This window comes from Cebus imitator, unplaced genomic scaffold (genome assembly GCF_001604975.1).
Source record: "Cebus imitator isolate Cc_AM_T3 unplaced genomic scaffold, Cebus_imitator-1.0 Scaffold44, whole genome shotgun sequence".
NCBI lineage: Eukaryota > Metazoa > Chordata > Mammalia > Primates > Cebidae > Cebus > Cebus imitator.
Genome location: NW_016107359.1, coordinates 1,051,096 through 1,069,054, shown reverse-complemented (window position 1 = coordinate 1,069,054; position 17,959 = coordinate 1,051,096). Strand labels below are relative to the sequence as shown.

At 38.5% G+C, this 17,959-nt stretch overlaps 1 protein-coding gene across 3 annotated transcripts in view; it reads right to left on the bottom strand.

Annotated features, from left to right (window-relative positions):
- Positions 1-17,959, bottom strand: part of NPAS3 (neuronal PAS domain protein 3) — an 853,232-nt gene that overhangs the window by 237,627 nt on the left and 597,646 nt on the right. For all 3 annotated transcript variants that reach the window (XM_037737870.1, XM_017526774.2, XM_017526776.2), the window contains one exon: positions 5,853-5,942. In XM_037737870.1, the coding sequence (XP_037593798.1) occupies positions 5,853-5,942 (90 nt within the window). The remainder of the gene's footprint in view (positions 1-5,852; positions 5,943-17,959) is intronic.

The window sequence follows — 17,959 nt, the reverse complement described above, 5'->3', positions numbered from 1 at the left end:
CCAGGTCGCTATTTGCTTTTCAAAGTGCCCTTGTAGGCCTTCACCACCAAGCATTTATCAATTTAAATGTTGTAAATTGATAATGTGCCACTGTGCCTTGTACTGTTTCTGAATTATTTTGATACTTATATTTTCTCAATAGTCTCCAAACCCTGAGAGCTTCCACATTCAAAAGGGCATTTTTCTCTGTTACACCCAGAAGTGATGAACTTTTTATGATTAGTGTACATGAGAAAAATGTGGACTTGCTAGTTGGGGTGGGGGGTCACAAGCTGCAGAAAATTATATATTTTCCTTCTTTTTTAAAAATTAAGATGTGTCCACTTGAAATACTTGAAAAGGGGGGAGCATAAAACAGTATTTGCTTTCATTTATTAAAAGGTTATCCTAGCATTGAATAAATTTAGAACACCAACTGCAAAAATGCTAACAGTTGGCTCCATCATTTTAAGCCCTCTGCTGTGTTGAAATACCTTTTGTGTCTTTATATTCCAGCTCCAGGATGTGATGATGCCAAACAAGAGTAATAACTTGTAAGGAAAGCTAATGTCTTCTTTTTTTCACCCCACTAAAGAAATATATATATCTTTTACAAGCATGGAAGTGAGAGTATTAGCCACATACTAACCTCAACTTGATTTGCATTGAAAAACACAGAATGGAAGAGTGAGGTTTGCACTTTGGAAAAGCAAAAGAAAGACATGGCAGTTGCAAAGCATCTTTAACCTCCAGTGATTTATTGGCCCTCGGCCAAGTTATCAGGGGAATCTAATTCTTCTTTATTATTCAAATAAACCACATTTGGCACCATGGTTCTCTTTCAGAATAGCTTCACAAATAGACTGAGCTCTGTCATTTATTTGACCTTGTACTTGTGTGCTGTAGCTGTAATTTTATTTGCCATTCTATATAACAAATGCAGAGAAATCTAAAATATGGAGATGAACAACAGGATAGGGAAAGGAGTTTACGGCAAATATATCTGCATGGCTTAAAAAAAAAAAGCCCAAATTTAAAACAACCACTTACCCCCTTTCACCTTCACCTCTATTAACTCTTATTATATCTGCAGCCACCCTGCCCCTTTCAGCAAGCTGCCTTGAATCAAGCCAATTTGTAACCTTGTCTGCAGCTACCTTCTGGCTAGCTCACAATAGCCAGGAAATACTTTATATAAGGGTGAGGACTTGGTGAGAAAAAGGGAAGTGACTCATTATGTGCATGAGGGGACTGGAGGTAGTGGGGGGTGATTATAACACATTTCAAGAGAGGCTTTAGCTGGCACGTAGGGTATTTTCTAACGATATCACCCCATGCAAATGTGCAAATTTCCTGGCTTGCTCTGGGTCTCACTTTGTTGTAAACAGGACCCTGTATTAACTTGAAAGCACTTTGCTGGCATAGGTGCACATTATAATTATCCTGTCTCATCTCATTTTCCAGAAAAAAATGTTTTCAGAAGATGTGAGTCCAGTTGTATTATCTGGTTAACTGAGTTACATGTCCTCTGCCTCTGGCAACTATAATGTTCGATTTCTCAGGAGGATTTAGAAGAAAATGCAGGATGTAAGTATGGGTGAAGGACAGTCGATTTGAAACCATGTAAACCACCAAATGAGCCAGGGCTATTGTGAGGCGTGGATGCAGGAACCGAATGTCACTCTCCAAATGGTCTTCTGCACAGCTACGGCTGGCGGGCAGTGGGCTTCTGTCTGCTTCTGAGATTTGTAATTTGGGTCTTTGTGTTTGCTGTGTGGATCATGACAGTCTTGCTGTGAATGTGGACTCCAGTGGAAGCATACCAGTGTCATAATCTACAGGTTAGCTCTACCAAAATCCTATGTTAGATTTTCAGATTTCAGTCCCAGAAAAACTTTGCTTTCATTAAGAAACAATGGTTTTTCATTTTTGATGGTTGATTGTATTTCCCTTTTTGCTTTGGTTACCATGAAGCTCATGGCTAAATCTGAAGCTTTAATAAAGACCATCTGTAATAAATGGTCTTTTTATGAGCCTCTTTTTCTCTTTTTTTTTGTGTTTTTATACTATGTGGTAACAGTTTACCTATTTTCGCTTATCTTCTTTTCCTTATTCCCTAGTTCTATTTTGACATTATTTTTTATCATATGTGTTTATGTAAGCTATTTCAAATCCTTTGTGGAAAGAGGAGAGTATAAGCCAACAAATAAATATTTCTCTAAGCTTTAAATCCTATATCAACTAGAAATACTTTTATTTATCATGTAAAGTCTCTTTTGGATTCTCTGGAGATTAAGCCCCTTACATTTTGGAAGAGATTTCATAAAAGCTGGCTATATATCATTGCTACATTTTTGGTGTTAGGGAACCCATTCTGTTTTCTTTCATTTTCACTTCTGCCTGTTCCATTATAGCTAGAAAGCAGAGCTGTCTTGAACAGCGCTGAATGCCATCACCAAATGTAAGAAGTTATTCAGTCTCCATGCAAGCAAGATTCAGCATCAGTATGTAGGAATCTTCCTTTAATATAAGGACTCTTGGTGAGTAACTGGGAATCATTTTTATACAGGAAAGCAAGTCAACAGAGCATATGTCTATAACCTGAAAGCACTTCTTGGATGTTGTTAGGTTAAATATATACATCTCTCCCCTCTCCCCTCTCCCCTCTCCCCTCTCTCTCTGTCTCGGTGTGTGTGTGTGTGTGTGTGTGTGTGTGTGTGTGTGTGTGTGTGTGTGTGTGTGTATCCCACAATATCAAGAGGACTGTTGAGGAAGTTCAGAAATCATCATCATTCACTCATTCCCATAATTACAACAAGATGCCAATACTTTAAAGAGAATACCCGGCACACACATGCCCTGGACACCAGGAGCTGTCCCACTCAAGGAAATGTCAAAGAGAAAATCCACTCTGGCTGTCTCTATCCCCATGCCACACAACAGAGCTCAGAAGTTTCCCTATTTTGTTTTCTTGTGAACCCCCCCAAAAAATCCTAATTCTTTCCTGAGCATAAGCCATTTTAAAGCCACCATATTTATATACACATTGAAAGAAAATAAAACTGAGGGAGGGATATCTTGAGAGTTAGAAATACAGACATAGCTATGCTCTGTACCAAACCAACATGCTCATGGTCCTCCTTAACAATTTCACTAGAGAAGTCTTTGATGACAATTGCACGTTGTCTTTATTTAACAAAACTATTTGAAAAGGAAAGGAGGGACCATAACTTTACAGATTCCTTATCACTGTCCAGAATTTGATGGAATAACCACTTAGCCAAAGTTGTAGAATACAAGCAGAGCGTTTGGTTTGCACTTAATGAAGGGTGTGTGTGTGTGTGTGTGTGTGTGTGTGTGTGTGCGTGTGTGCGCGGAAAACTCCTTTCCGGAGTTTTAGCATAGATTTTTTTCCCCTCATGCTTCGGGCATTTAAAAATATACAATGTTCTTATCAGATTATTTTCATATTAATCCAGAACTATTCTTAAGCTTTAGCTCTGAACTCTAAATAGATAAATTGGTATATACAAAAATCACTTTCTACCGACTGACCCCTCATCACTTCAGTTGCATAGTGCTGCCAAATGAAGGCCCCTATCTCCTATCTCACAGCCTCTACCTGCATATTTGACAGTTTCTGCCAACACTGAACACATCCACCAGAGGAAAAGGCAATGGCACATTTTGGCCAGGGAATGCCCCTGAATAACTCAAGATGCTGACTACTGGTACGTGCTTTAAAATCCATTATATATAAAAGCAGGGACTGATTGCACAGAAATTGCCAGATATTATACCATGTCTACACAGCTGCTTTGTTTCACAGAAACCTCAATTATTTGTCTCAGATTTTACTTGATGATACAGTAGAAAAGCAGCTAAATAAAATACTTTTAAGGAGAAACCAGCATAGGGTTAAAGCCAAATTTTTCTTGAACAGATGATATTTCAGATGGCCGCACTATTCCAGATGCATCAATTTCCTTGAAAATCCAATCCATATATGTGCATATGCTGTGCTGGCAGGAGGACTGACTGAAATGGCCAAAACCCAAGAGCTAATATTCTTTTGGCCAGAATAATGCAATTATTATTTTCCTAGCTATCAGTCTAAGCATACAGAGCCATCTGTTATGCAAAGCAAACATACACATCTCAATTACAGAAAATGCAGTTGCCTTGACAGAATTTGGATTACACCACTAACCAGGGCTGTAAAATGTGTTTTGAGCTAGTATATAATGGATGCTTTTCAGGAGTTCCCTAATTAGCATTTACCTGCTTAAACTAATTATTCATCCTTCTTCTTTACTGGCTTATTAAACTTTGCTGGATACTCCGAATAAACAGATGAATACGGGCATTGCAGAACAACAAACAGTGGTGTTTCCACTTCTATGTGGTAATAACAACGTAACAACATGGTGGCTCACCAATTTCGGAACTGAAGATTTTCAATACTAGGTCCCAGACAGATTAAGACAAGGCTTAAAGTCTATTAAAGGCTATTACAAAACCAGATCTTTAAACAAGATACAAGAACACTAATACCCAGCTGATAAAAGCTCAGTTTCTATCATTTGGTTTGCTAAAGTCCACATAAAGTAGAATTACTGCATACACTATAGCTGAGAGCTTGCATGTTCTTCAAGAAGCATTAACAGACCAGACCCTCGTCTGGATTCTCAACAGTAAATAATCAAATTTGGCAGCGTTTCACCTCCTTCCCCAAGCCTCCTCACATGCCAAATCTCTCTCTCTATTATTTTCCAATGCCTTTCTTGATTTAGCTATTACCCGGCAAACTCACTAACAGCCAAAAGGGTCCAGCCGTGCTGGATGTCTCCTTAGAGCTGTGCCAACTTTCAGAAGCAACGAGTCTGGGGCGGGTCCTGCTTTAAAGGAGAGAGACAAATCTTATCTCTATCTCTAGCTTCAAGGGGCAACTGAATGAGCAGTAGATTATCCAGCTTGGCAGATCATCACACACACACAAAAACCCTCCCACTGAGGGCTGTGTTTTCCTCATGCCAAACCACCAGATGAAAGGGGTCAAACTTAGCCAATCACCTGTATGGGTGCAAATGCCCAGATGTTCAGCATTTCTATGGAGAAAACATCTGGATAATTAGCTGAATTGCAAACCTTGCTTCAGGATATTTTGGCATTCATTAGATGCAGCCCACATCTTGGAATTCACTAGAACTGAAATTTTTGTGTTCCAGAGGAATATTGAGAAGTAACATCCAGGATTTTGTCCGTGGCCCATCAGCCTCCATTTTCTTTTCTTTTACCCTCCGAAAAACACATGTGAGTAATTAAATGGCAAATAATGAAAAGCCATCTTATTTTATGAAATCATCTTTCAGCGTTAGGAAGCATTTGCAAAGGCAGCAAAATATATCCTTGCTGGAACCCTCCCTGCAACACATTTTAATGGTCTCTTTCAGCATTTCTTGACTCCAAATGACTCCTGCCATTGTGTCAGCTCCCAGGATAATGCAGGGTACTCCATAAACATCCAGTAATAGGACACAAGGGAAGCACTATTAGTATGTCCCTCTCCTACTGGGCACAGAGGTTTCAAAGTTCAAAACAACCAAGGGAAGAAACTTCATTTGTTCTCAATAAATTAATAATGATCCTTGGGGGGTGGGGAGGGGAACTGAAGTTTTTGAGCACAAGTTTATTCTGAATGTTCAACACTGACACACAGGTTTCTCAGTGACTTTGAGATAACAGTTGGGTAAAGCCATTAAATAATAAATTTGATAATTCATGCTAAACAGCATATTCCTTGAAGAAGGAAAAGCATGAGGCTGAAGAAGGCTTCATAATCACTGCTAAGAATCTAAAATTGTTTTACTTACTTGTGAGAGGCCTAGGTAGATGGAGACTGTTTCGGAAATGTACAAAAATTTTCCTTCTTGATTTAGTGCAAATACAAAGCCATCCAGGGACTGCAGGAAAAAAATAAACACATAAATAGATTAATAAATATAAAGGATGCAGATTTAATTAGTAAGACAACTGAGAAAAAGCAATACATCAATTTTTTTTTTTTCTTTTTTTTTTGAGACAGAGTATTGCTCTGTCTCCCAGGCTGGAGTGCATTGGCATGATCTCAGCTCACTGCAACCTCTGCCTTCCTGGGTTCCAACAATTCTTTTGCCTTAGCCTCCTGAGTAGCTGGGACTACAGGCACGTGCTCCCCATGCCCAGCAAATGTTTGTATTTTTAGTAGAGACGGGGTTTCACCATGTTGGCCAGGCTGGTCTCAAACTCCTGACCTCAGGTGATCCGCTCACCTTGGCCTCCCAAAGTGTTGGGATTACAGGCATGAGCCACCACGCCTGGCCATACTGAATTTAAGACCATTTTTTCCCTGTGTTTAATGAAAGTCCTAAGATCATTTAGTATTGCATTATACATGAACAATTTACAAGTCTGAATTAAGACTGAAAGCTTTCTTTTACTTTAGGGACTTATATCTCTGTCATTTTGATCAAGATACATTACATTCATGTACAAAATAAGGTCATGCTGATTTTATGACATGTTGCCTTTATTTTTTTGGATTCACTGGGCACTGAGATTAAATCAGCAAGATTCTCCATTAAATAGTTGAACAGGAATGAAGATCGTAATGAAATGAAAGAAAAAAGGCTTCCTATATCAAGAGCAGGTAAAAATCACTACTTGAACCACTATGAACATCAACAATTTGCTAATTAATAAGGAATTATGTCTTCCTTACTCCCAGTGCCCACTGTGTTAGAACAACAGGAAAAGCCAATACATTAAGGGAGAATGTATATGAGCTGCAATCTTACAAACTGTAATCCTATTTTGCAAAACTCTCTATTCAAGTTTTATAGCATCAGTTCTAGTTTCTATCACAACTCCTGAAATGGAAACAAAAGAAAGAAAGAAAAAGGATGCTACACATTATCTGTAACTCCTAAAACCTCAGTCCACTTTCCAAACTGAGGGTTGCATTTTCAGTTTGATGAAGGATGTAAATCATCATGAACTCCAACTGCAATATAGCATTCAAACTGAGAATAAATTTGTTTCAAATCCTTGCAGTCCAGTGCATCTTACACCCTCCGTCATTCCCATGTCTTCTGTTTTGCTTTATATTTATTTTTAACAAGATACATTGCACAAGTGCTGCTTGTCCGGGAAAAAAAGTTTTAAAACATGAGTGGTATTTTAAAAAGTCTGTGAATTTGCAAATATAGGAAAACCATGCTAGGAGCAAGATATGTGAAAACACTAAATTAATGACATAACTTGTAAAATATAGAAAGGTGGAAGAAGTGTGTAAATTTAGTTAGAAATATTTGCCTCCTCAAATCCTAGCAATAATTTAACTCTCCTAAAATACTGATTTCTTATATATGTATGTATATGGGGCCGTGTGTGTGTGTATGAATATACATACACACACACATATGTATGGATATATAAAATTTGGATTTTCTGCTGAATACAGTTGCTTGTGCCTGTAATCCTAGCACTTTGGGAAGCTGAGGTGGGCAGATCACTTGAGACTGGGAGTTCAAGACCAGCCTGGCCAATGTGGTGGAAACCCCATTTCTACTAAAAAAAAAAATACAAAAATTAGCTGGGTGTGGTGGTGTGCGCCTGTAATCCCAGCTACTTGGGAGGATGAGGCACAAGAATCACTTGAACCCAGGAGGAGGAGGTTGCAGTGAGCAGAGATCATGCCACTGCACTCTAGCCTGGATGACAGAGCAAGACTCTGTCTCAAAAAAAAAAAAAAAAAAAAAAAAAAAAAGGATTTTCATGTTTCCTGACCTATTTTCACTGCTCCATTGGTCAGAAACTATGGATGACACCCAAGCCCCTCCTCTGATTTCTTGGGTTCTGAAAACAATTCAAAAGTCACACTATACTGTTCCTTCTAAAGAGCAAGTTACATGAGAGATGAGCTTTTAGCCACAGTAATACAATAATACCAGCTTACATTTATTAAGCATTCCATGCTAAGCAGTTTGCACATATTGTCTCTCTTAATTTTCACAAGTGCTATATGAAGTTATTGTATTATTATCTGCATTTTATATACAAGGCAATTGAGGATTAGGGAAGTTAGGTGAGAAGCCTATTCCTAGTTTGCAGTTCAGATTTGAACCTTGGCAGTGGGACTTAACTAACTATACTACCTTCCCACAAAAATAGCGATTCTTGAATTGACATGTGTGAATTAATGAAAAGACAAATATTCACAGCATTTATAAAATTAAAATATTTACACTAAGAGGCAGCCTGTGACATCTTAAACATCATCCCTTGTTTTTGAGCAATTTTTGTTCAAATGATAGAATCCCCCCATTGTGGGTGGAAGACAGAGTTCATGCAGCAGGATGGCAAAAGAGTACTCAAGTTATTTCCACAGGAGGTCACCTGGCCATTTTGCTCCGAAATAGCTCCCGGAACCAGCTATGGGGAATAAAATACTGTCTAAGGGAACTGGGCTCTTTACCTTTGACAAAACGCCAAACCCTCTGGAACCTTTTCTGATAGAGCCTTTCAAGCACAGGGTGTAGTATACTGGAACCTCACTTTGAACCAGTGCAAAGGGAGAGATATTTCCTTCCTAATGATTGGGAAGAATCTGATTTCAACATACCTTTACCTCAAACAAGATGTCTCCTGAGGATGACTCATGAGACTTAGGACCGTCCCCTTTGTGAATATTGCCTTGGAGATTATAAAAGGGCTTGTTAGGTTTTCCATTTGACCTGATAGCCATGGCTTGGTACGTAATCATAGAAAACTGTGTAAGTCATCTTCTCAAATTTTAATATGTCATTTTCAATTAGAGCAACAACACAAAGACAGATCACAGGAGAACTTCTAAGGACACAAGGGACAGTTGGAAACCTGTCTGGGTGCAGAAGAATGAACTGATGAAGCTGGCGTGGGGATAATCTCCTATAGTTCTAAACATTCATTTTACAGCGGAGGAAACTGAGGCACAGAGAGGCTAAGTGGCTGGACAAGATCAGATAGCCAGTTAGTGGCAGAGCCAGGATAAAATCTTCTTCACGCCCATACAATTATTAAAGCATTTGTGGCATTGTATGTTTCTGGTTGGCTTATTCAGTTCTCCAACCAGAGAATTTTTGAATCACCAAATTTCTCAACAGTGGGACAATGCCTTATTTATCTTTAGCCAGCACCTAAGGACTACTCAGTCAAGATTTATGAAATCCAGTTCTACCTCCACGCTCAGTGCTCCTTTTTCCTTGTATCACAAATACCATAATGACTAATAAGTATAAGGCTGGTTGCCTGGCTAGGAGGCCGGACACACCCACCCATTCTGCACTTGGCACCTGACTCTGCACCCGGCACCCACCTCTGCACTTGGCACTGCTCTCTGCTCCCGGCACCTGGCTCTGCACTCTGCACCTACGGTTCCCCTGGAAGGCCCCGGCTGATGCAACCCTGGCCGGCTCTTGCATTAGAAAAACCCGCCTGACAACCTGCCAACCAATAACGGCCCACCCCATCCCAATCCCGCTCCCCTGGAGCCAGTCAGAGCACCCAGCTGTTGCTTGTTACTCATAGCCCTAAAAACCCCATGCCCCAGGAAGTCAGCTCGACTTCTCTGGACCCTTTTTCCGGACCATAGAACCTTGCCCGGGAGCTGAATAAACTGGCATTTAATTTTCTTATACTGGCCTCAGTTTCCTCATTTTAAACTCAGCAATAATCCTTACGATAAGGATGGAAACTATTTTCTTGAAGAGTCCAGCTTATGGACTTAGATTATTTGCAGATTCAGATTCCACAGATTTCTACTACGGTCTGGGATATCTCCTGATATTTAGAAAAGAGTGGATTTTTTTTATGTCCTCTAAAACACCCAGTCCTATTTCTGAATAGATGTGTCACTTGCTATCTACGCATATCCTTTACTTCCTTACTAAAGGGAATTGTGATTTTTAACATTAGGTTCAGATTTCATGTAGTTACTAAAATATTTGAGGAGGTTTGGGCACCATAGCAGGGTAGAGGAATATCTGGAGGCTAAACATCTGATGCTATTAAGCAGTGGCGATCTAAAAACTGGCCAGTTTTGTTTGGCAAAAACAGAGGCTTCAACACATGTTCCAATTTCCTGGTGAGATTAAAATGAGTCTATGTCTACATGACACAAAGACATCCAGTCAATTCAATTAAAAATAACAGCCGATTTGGTAGGGGAAAAAACAGCTAGTTAAATTAGTTGTTAGTTATCAGAGAAGTAAAACACACACACACACATACAAAAACACACACAGACACACCACCACCAAGTGGTTTATTCACCATATTTTTCACTTTTATGCTTATCATTTTGGTCAATTATACCTATAGTCTGAGATCAATGTCCATATCTCAGATTTGATTACCTTTCAAATAAAGAATGGGATATGAAATCAGGTCTAAAGTATATTGCCAAGGTCACTTTTCCCATAGCCACTACCTTCTGATTCAGGACTGTCTCTGTCTATAGTTAGCTGTATGTTGCCACTTAGAAAAGTTTGAAGGGTAGCATCGTGGTTGGTTTAATTTGGATATTATCTTAAAAAGGTGGGAGGAGGAGGAAAACAATCAGTCAGTTAGTCTTGGAAACCAAGTGTGATAAATCTGAAAGTTCTGTGGAAGTTTTTAAAATTTTGAATCAAGAAAGCTATTATATACTGCGCTGTTCAATCACTGCAGGCTACTTTTTAATTTTTTTTAACTGCCCACTGTTTTCAACAGGCGCCAATTAAGATTCTGGGGTCAAAGGGTTAATTACATCTTCTTACTCACTATGTAGAATTTTCTGATTATTAACTAAGGTTGGATTAAGATGAAAAAGAACCTACACAAATGTTAATGCTAGTCCCTCCTCGAGAAGATTTATTGTAAAGCCATGCTGAAATCTATCTGCTTTCCTCAAAGCAGATGGAGAACAAAATCTTAGAAGAAACAGTAAAACAGACGTTTTAAAGAATGCAAGCAAGTATCTGATTTATCAAGACAGTTTTCTTATTATTGAAAGCAGTTCTTAGCTACCCAGACAGGGCTGATTGGAGATTTCCTTTGTCATATCCCAGTAAGTCTGTGAGATACACATGCAAGAAGTGAGGCTTGGATACACAAGTCAGGAGTTACAGCATCTCTGAATAATAATGCCTGTAATTATAATTTATATTCCCTGACATCACTGTAACATATAAAGTATAAGGCATAGTTTCTTAACCCCAAAAGCCAAATGCTTCTAACGGTACTTGTCAGATGATGAGGTTATTTCCTTGCAGGGTATGGAACTAACCACAGCGTCATGATTGAAGGTATACTAATGTTTAATGCATTGTGCTAAATGGATTTATATTTGTCAAAGGAGTTTTGTCTGTTTTCCTTTTTGTGCATATTCCTGTACAGCCAAATTTCACAGAGTGACATATTACCATGGTGCTCTGATAGGGACAATTTTTAAGTGAGTATACAAGCACTCTGAAATTAGTTGTTCCTTCTTTGACATTCCAGTACAGAAGGGGGAAAAATCACCCCAAACTTTTTTCCTATGACTTAACTCCAGTTAGAGAGAAGAATTACCAGTAGGCTAGGTTATTTTAATGACAGATTATTTTAAACTAAGCCTTCACCATCTGTTCCACCCCCTAATTATGAATGCAAAAAGAACATATTTCACAATTACATCAGTAAAAAAGTAAGATATACATGATTTAAATGCATGCATGTGCTCCTTGTCCAATGTGCCATGCATCTGTGATGTTCTTCCAATTCAGGCTCAGACTGCAGAGAAAATGCCCAGACGTGACAGAGAACAATCTCTGACATACTCAACTTTCCCTTCAAACCCAGAGTTCTTCACTGGTGTGACAATTCTGTTAGGACAAGAGCAGAGCCTGCATTTGAGCACTATGCTTATCAGACATTAGAAACTAGTGTTTTACAGCTGCTAAGACAGTTTTGCTGTTAATAGAAAGAGGCTCTGTGAGAAAACTGCCTCCGTTCCCTAAGCAATGGGTTAGCATTGGGAAGAAGTGAGTCTGGCCTTGCACCCTATGAGAATCCTGGCTGGAGAGTGAGGACAGGACTCCATTGCCTATCTTTCCACTCTGCTTTGGCAGCAGTTAAAAGAATTAGAAAGAAAAGATATATTTCTTATATTTTTTGGGCTTTAGATACAATCACACTTTGATAGAGCTCATTAAAATGCCACATTGCCCTCTGAATGCACTCAGGAAGTGATGCTATACTGCTCACGCACACACATGTGGACTCGCAGCAACTTCAAGGAGAACCTGGATGGTGCCCAAAGTGCCCACATGTATCCGTTTATGGGGAAGAAAAAGATTCACAAATTGTGTCTTTGCAATCTGACTTTTAACAATCCAGCACTGTGCAGAAACAAAAGACTTACTTTCAGAAATAACAATCTAAGTCAAGTATATTTTCTCAAAGTGGATAAAAGCAAACATATCAAAGGTTTAGACTTTTAATTAACCCTTAAAAATCTCCAAGAGTTTTCTGTTCCTTCCTTTGCCTTCCAATCAGTCCACTGCACAAAGGACAGCATAGGTTCAGATTGTCGGGTACCAAAAGCCACATGTGTCCGAATCACAACACCAAATTCGATTAGTTAAATTTGACTATTTTTCTACTAAAAAATAAGTCCAGAACAGCAAACTGTGATGCCTCAAGACACCTTTCATTAGGGTTTCCTACAACATGTAAATTCAAACATATTAGGTGAGGAAACAGTTGAGAGTCATAGACGGCCTCTCTACAGTTCTCAAAAGAGAGGCAGCAGAATAAAAGGAGTGACACTGAGCTAGCAAAATGCTGAAACATAAGAACAAAGACACTCACTTTCTGAGCAAGATGAGGTTGTGCTTCTGCTCCTTCAAATTCCTTTTTGGGGGAGCTGTGTATCAAGGTGTTAACCTTTTTTCTCTGGGATGCTAGTTTAAGCTTTACATCCAGCCTTAAAAGATACAGATTTACTGATTTGAACATCCAGCAAAATGGACAATAGGCTGTGGTCAAAAAGACAATGTGTGGCATTTGGTGGAATCACACTGGCCTCTGAGCCACAGGGCCTAATCCATATTATCTCTGGTTTGTCCAAGGGGACCTGGGGTTCTACTTGGGGCAAAGGTGAGCAGATGCTCCTTTTGCCTCATGGAGAGGATTCCCAATAGTTATTTTAAAGCACAAATATTCATTGCAGTGCTACATCTGTTTTGTGTACACGTCGTACATTAAATTATTGAATGGTAGACTTCCAAACCTAAGGGCTTATTCCTTATCGTGCTTCTCTCTCATTGAATTCAGAGTTCTTTTTCAAGGTAAAGGAGGAATCCTAACCTTGGCAGAAGTAATATAAACAATACATTGCGCTAGTTCTGAATGGCCTAAAAATGTCACTGCTTTGCTTTGGCTAGAAATATGCTGTTCACACACACGTGGGTACCAGGTGTCTTTCAAATTGTTGGCATAAAAAAAAAAACTAAAAGAATAAATAACAACTATTTACCTTACATCCCGTAGATTACAAACTACTGGTAAGAAGGAAGTGGTCTTCATTAAATATAGTATATATGAATAGAATATGCTGTTATGCATGTTATATATAACATATATTGCATTTATTGTTATAGAATGTTATAAACAATGTGTAGTTAATTCAATATTCACCAGGGGAAAGAAAAGGAAGTAAATATTTGTTAGTCACATTACGCAGGTCACATGTGAGATAGGTATTATTTAATCCTACTTTGCAGATGAGGAAACTGAGGGTCAGAGAATTTAAATCCATTGCTCAATATCACATAACCAACATGAGGTAGAGCTGAGAATGAAGGATCCTTGACTGCTTTTCCTCTCACTGCTGAGACCTCCTGCTGGGTACTTCAGTTGTTTCACACTTTGATATAGGTGTGCAGAATCCTTGCCTCTTCAGGCATTTCTTTCCACAAAAGTGAGTCTCATGCTCTTTCTGTTTAGAAAACACCTGTTGACTCCAATAGAAAACACCTCTTGAGTGCTTATTAAGCATCAAGCCCATGGCAGCCTGGGGTTCATAAAGGGGAATGAGACGAGGTTCCCACTCACATTGCTTTCTTAAAGAAGACTCATCTGTGGGATTCAAGACTAAAAAAATGAATACAGTTGAAAATTAACTTTATGAAAAAGAAAACCCCAAGGCAAAGGCAGTTTCCAGTTTAGGATACCCTAAATACACAGTGGGAACTCCTGGATGACCCAGCTGATAAGCAACTTCAGCATAGTCTCAGGATACAAAATCAATGTGCAAAAATCACAAGCATTCCTACAAATCAATAATAGACAAACAGAGAGCCAAATCATGAGTCAACTCTCATTCCTCTCATTCACAATTGCTACAAAGAGAATAAAATACCTAGGAATATATCTTACAAGGGATGTGAAGGACCTCTTCAAGGAAAGCTATAAACCACTGCTCAAGGAAATAAGAGAGGACACAAACAAATGGAAAAACATTCCATGCTCATGGATACAAAGAATCAATATCGTGAAAATGGCCATAGTGCCCAAAGTAAGTTATATATTCACACTATCCCCATCAAGCTACCATTGTATTTCTTCACAGAATTAGAAAAAACTACTTTAAATTTCATATGGAACCAAAAAAGAGCCCATATAGCCAAGACAGTTCTAACTAAAAAGAACAAAGCTGGAGGCATCATACTACCTGACTTCCAACTATACTACAAAGCTACAGTAAGCAGAACAGCATGGCACTGGTACCAAAACAGATATATAGACCAATGGAACAGAACAGAGGCCTCAGAAATAACGCCACACATCTACAACCATCTGATCTTTGACAAACCTGACAAAAACAAGCAATCGAGAAAGGATTCCCTATTTAATAAATAGTGTTGAGAAAACTTGCTAGCCATATGCAGAAAACTGAAACTGGACCCCTTATTTATATCTTACACAAAAATTAACTAAAGATAAATTAAAGACTTAAATGTAAGATCTAAAACCATAAAAACCTAGAAGAAAATCTAGGCAATACCATTCAGGACATAGGCAAGGGCAAAGACTTCATGACTAAAACACCAAAAGCAATGGCTAAATAGAAGCTCTCATACTAAAGAGCTTCTGAACAGCAAAAGAAACTATCATCAGAGTGAACAGGCAACCTACAGAATGGGAGAAAATTTTTTAAATCTATTCATCTGACATAAGGCTAATATCCGGAATCTACATGGAATTTAAACAAATTTACAAGAAAAAACCAAACAACACCATCAAAAAGTGAATGAAGGATATGAACAGACACTTCTCAAAAGCAGACATTTATGCAGCCAACAAACATGTGAGAAAAAGCTCATCATCATTGGTCATTAGAGAAACCATCTCAAGCCAGTTAGAATGGCGATCATTAAAAAGTCAGGAAACAACAGATGCTGGAGAGGATGTGGAGAAATAGGCAGGCTTTTACACTGTTGGTGGGAGTGTAAATTAGTTCAACCAATTGTGGAAGACACTGTGGTGACTCTTCAAGGATATAGAACCAGAAACACCATTTGTCCCAGCAATCTCATTACTGGGTACATACCCAAAGGATTATAAATCATTCTACTATAAAGACACATGCACGTGTATGTTTATTGCAGCACCATTCACAATAAGCAAAGACTTAGAACCAACCCAAATGCCCATCAATGATAGACAGGATAAAGAAAATGTGGAACATGTACACCACGGAATACTCTGCAGCCATAAAAAAGGATGAGTTCATGTCCTTCGCAGGGACATAGATGAAGCTGGAAACCATCATTCTCAGCAAACCAACACAGGAACAGAAAACCAAACACTGCACATTCTCACTCATAAGTGGAAGGTGAACAGTGAAAACACATGGACACAGAGAAGGGAAAATCACACACCCTGATGGGGGGTTGGGAGCTAGGGGAGGGATAGTATTAGAAGAAATACCTAATGTAGATGACAGGTTGATGGGTGCAGCAAACCACCATGACATGTGTATACCTGTGTAACAAAACTGCATGTTCTGTACATGTATCCCAGAACTTAAAGTATAATTTAAAAAAAAGAAAAAGAAAAAGAAAACACCTCTTGACTGCAACAGAGAGCACGTGTTGACTTCTTATTAAGCATCAAGCCCATAAGAGCCTGGGGTTTGCAAAGGGGAGTGAGACAAGGACTCACAAGCTGCTTTCTTAAAAAAAAAAAAAAAAAAAAAAAAAAAAAAAAAAAAAAAAAAAAAAAAAAAAAAAAAAAAAAAATTCTTGCATCTGTAGGATCCAAGACTAAGAAAATGAACAGAGTTGAAAATAAACTTTATAAAACAGAAATCCCCAAGTCAAAGGCAGTTTCCAATGCAAGGTACCCTGAATACACAGCATGGACCCCTGGATGACCAAGTTCCAGACCTTTACTAGGTTGGTGTTGTTTTTGGGAAAGGTGTGAAGTGCTAGATTTAGAAAACATGCAGTCAAAAGACCAGCAGACTTTGAAGAAATTCCCATACTTTGGAAGAAGATCCCAGAGCTCAGAATTGTATAGGGGACCCCATAGGTTATAAATAATCTCTAGCAGAACCACATCTCCCAACAGGCAGCTGGTTTGTAAGACCGGACCATGCCACATACAAACTGGCCTGAACACGGACCTCATTTCCTGTCCCAGAGTTTTTCATTCAGACTTATATATTTGTTTTTCCCCCTTCTCTGGTAGTATATACATACCATTTTATACAGAAGGCAATGTGAAAATAAGTTAGACTATGTAGAAATTTATTTTATAGTCATATTTACCTGAAAGCACATCCCTGATGTTGGCAGGGAAACCCACAATGCTTCTGTTATGGTTAATTATAAGATGAACCTGACTGTTTACTGGGCAGTAGGCAACCTTAGAAAACAGGCTCTTAAGACAAAATAATAAATGCCTTGTACAGGTATTCCTTTAGGTAAGGGGGTTTTTATCAGGAGTAGTATCAATGATTAAAGAATCCCTTAATGAATTCAGCATATTAAAAGACCACTTAGAGACCTCAGACACTAATCTGGTGCATTTATGTGTTTTATTTCTAGGAACATTTTATTTGTATCTCCAGAGAAAAGGCATAAAAAACATTTGTACTCAAAGGAACTTCATGGTTACAAATATAGTTCAGAAATTCTGGTTGGGGATAATTCATGAGCCATGAAAGCCTTCTATGTTAATTTCAGGAAATCATTGTAACTAGGTTCTTTACTCTTTATTTTATATATCATTCATATAATTAACAATTAATTTTTAGTAGAACCACATACAGCTATAAATATGATGGGCCAACAACAGAAACTAGTATTTAGTTCCTGAAGTCAACAATGCTCAGAATGGTCCTTAAAATCTTTTGTGAGTAACTGCATCCCTTCTGGGTCCTTCATTTTACAATATTGAAATCTTTATATTAGTTTTCTGTGAATTCCAGATGCTTAGAGGCTATGTTGCTTCACTGCCTTAGCTCCAGAATTTAGCTCCATACGAAGCAGAGATATATATTTATAGGAAAATTAATTATTCTGATGGAACTGAGATCCGGTCCTGAATGATCTCTGGATAAACAACTTGGTTTACTGCTTGCTATGACTCACGGCTGCTTTGCTAACCTTCTTTCATTTCACAGTTGGCTGCTGAGTCTAGGTGAGTAGGACCTGCACATGCTGTCTGTCCACAGAGCTCTCATCCTATTCAAGGCTCCAAGGAAATGGAAATGCTTCTGCTTTTATCCCTACATGCCAGACTATGTAACACATGGGAAGCAAAAAAGATTATAGATTGTTATGGTTTGCTAACATACTTGCATATATCCAGAACATAACAACAATATCATAAGAAATCTTCATCAGTGATGCTCTAAATGGCATCCTTCAAA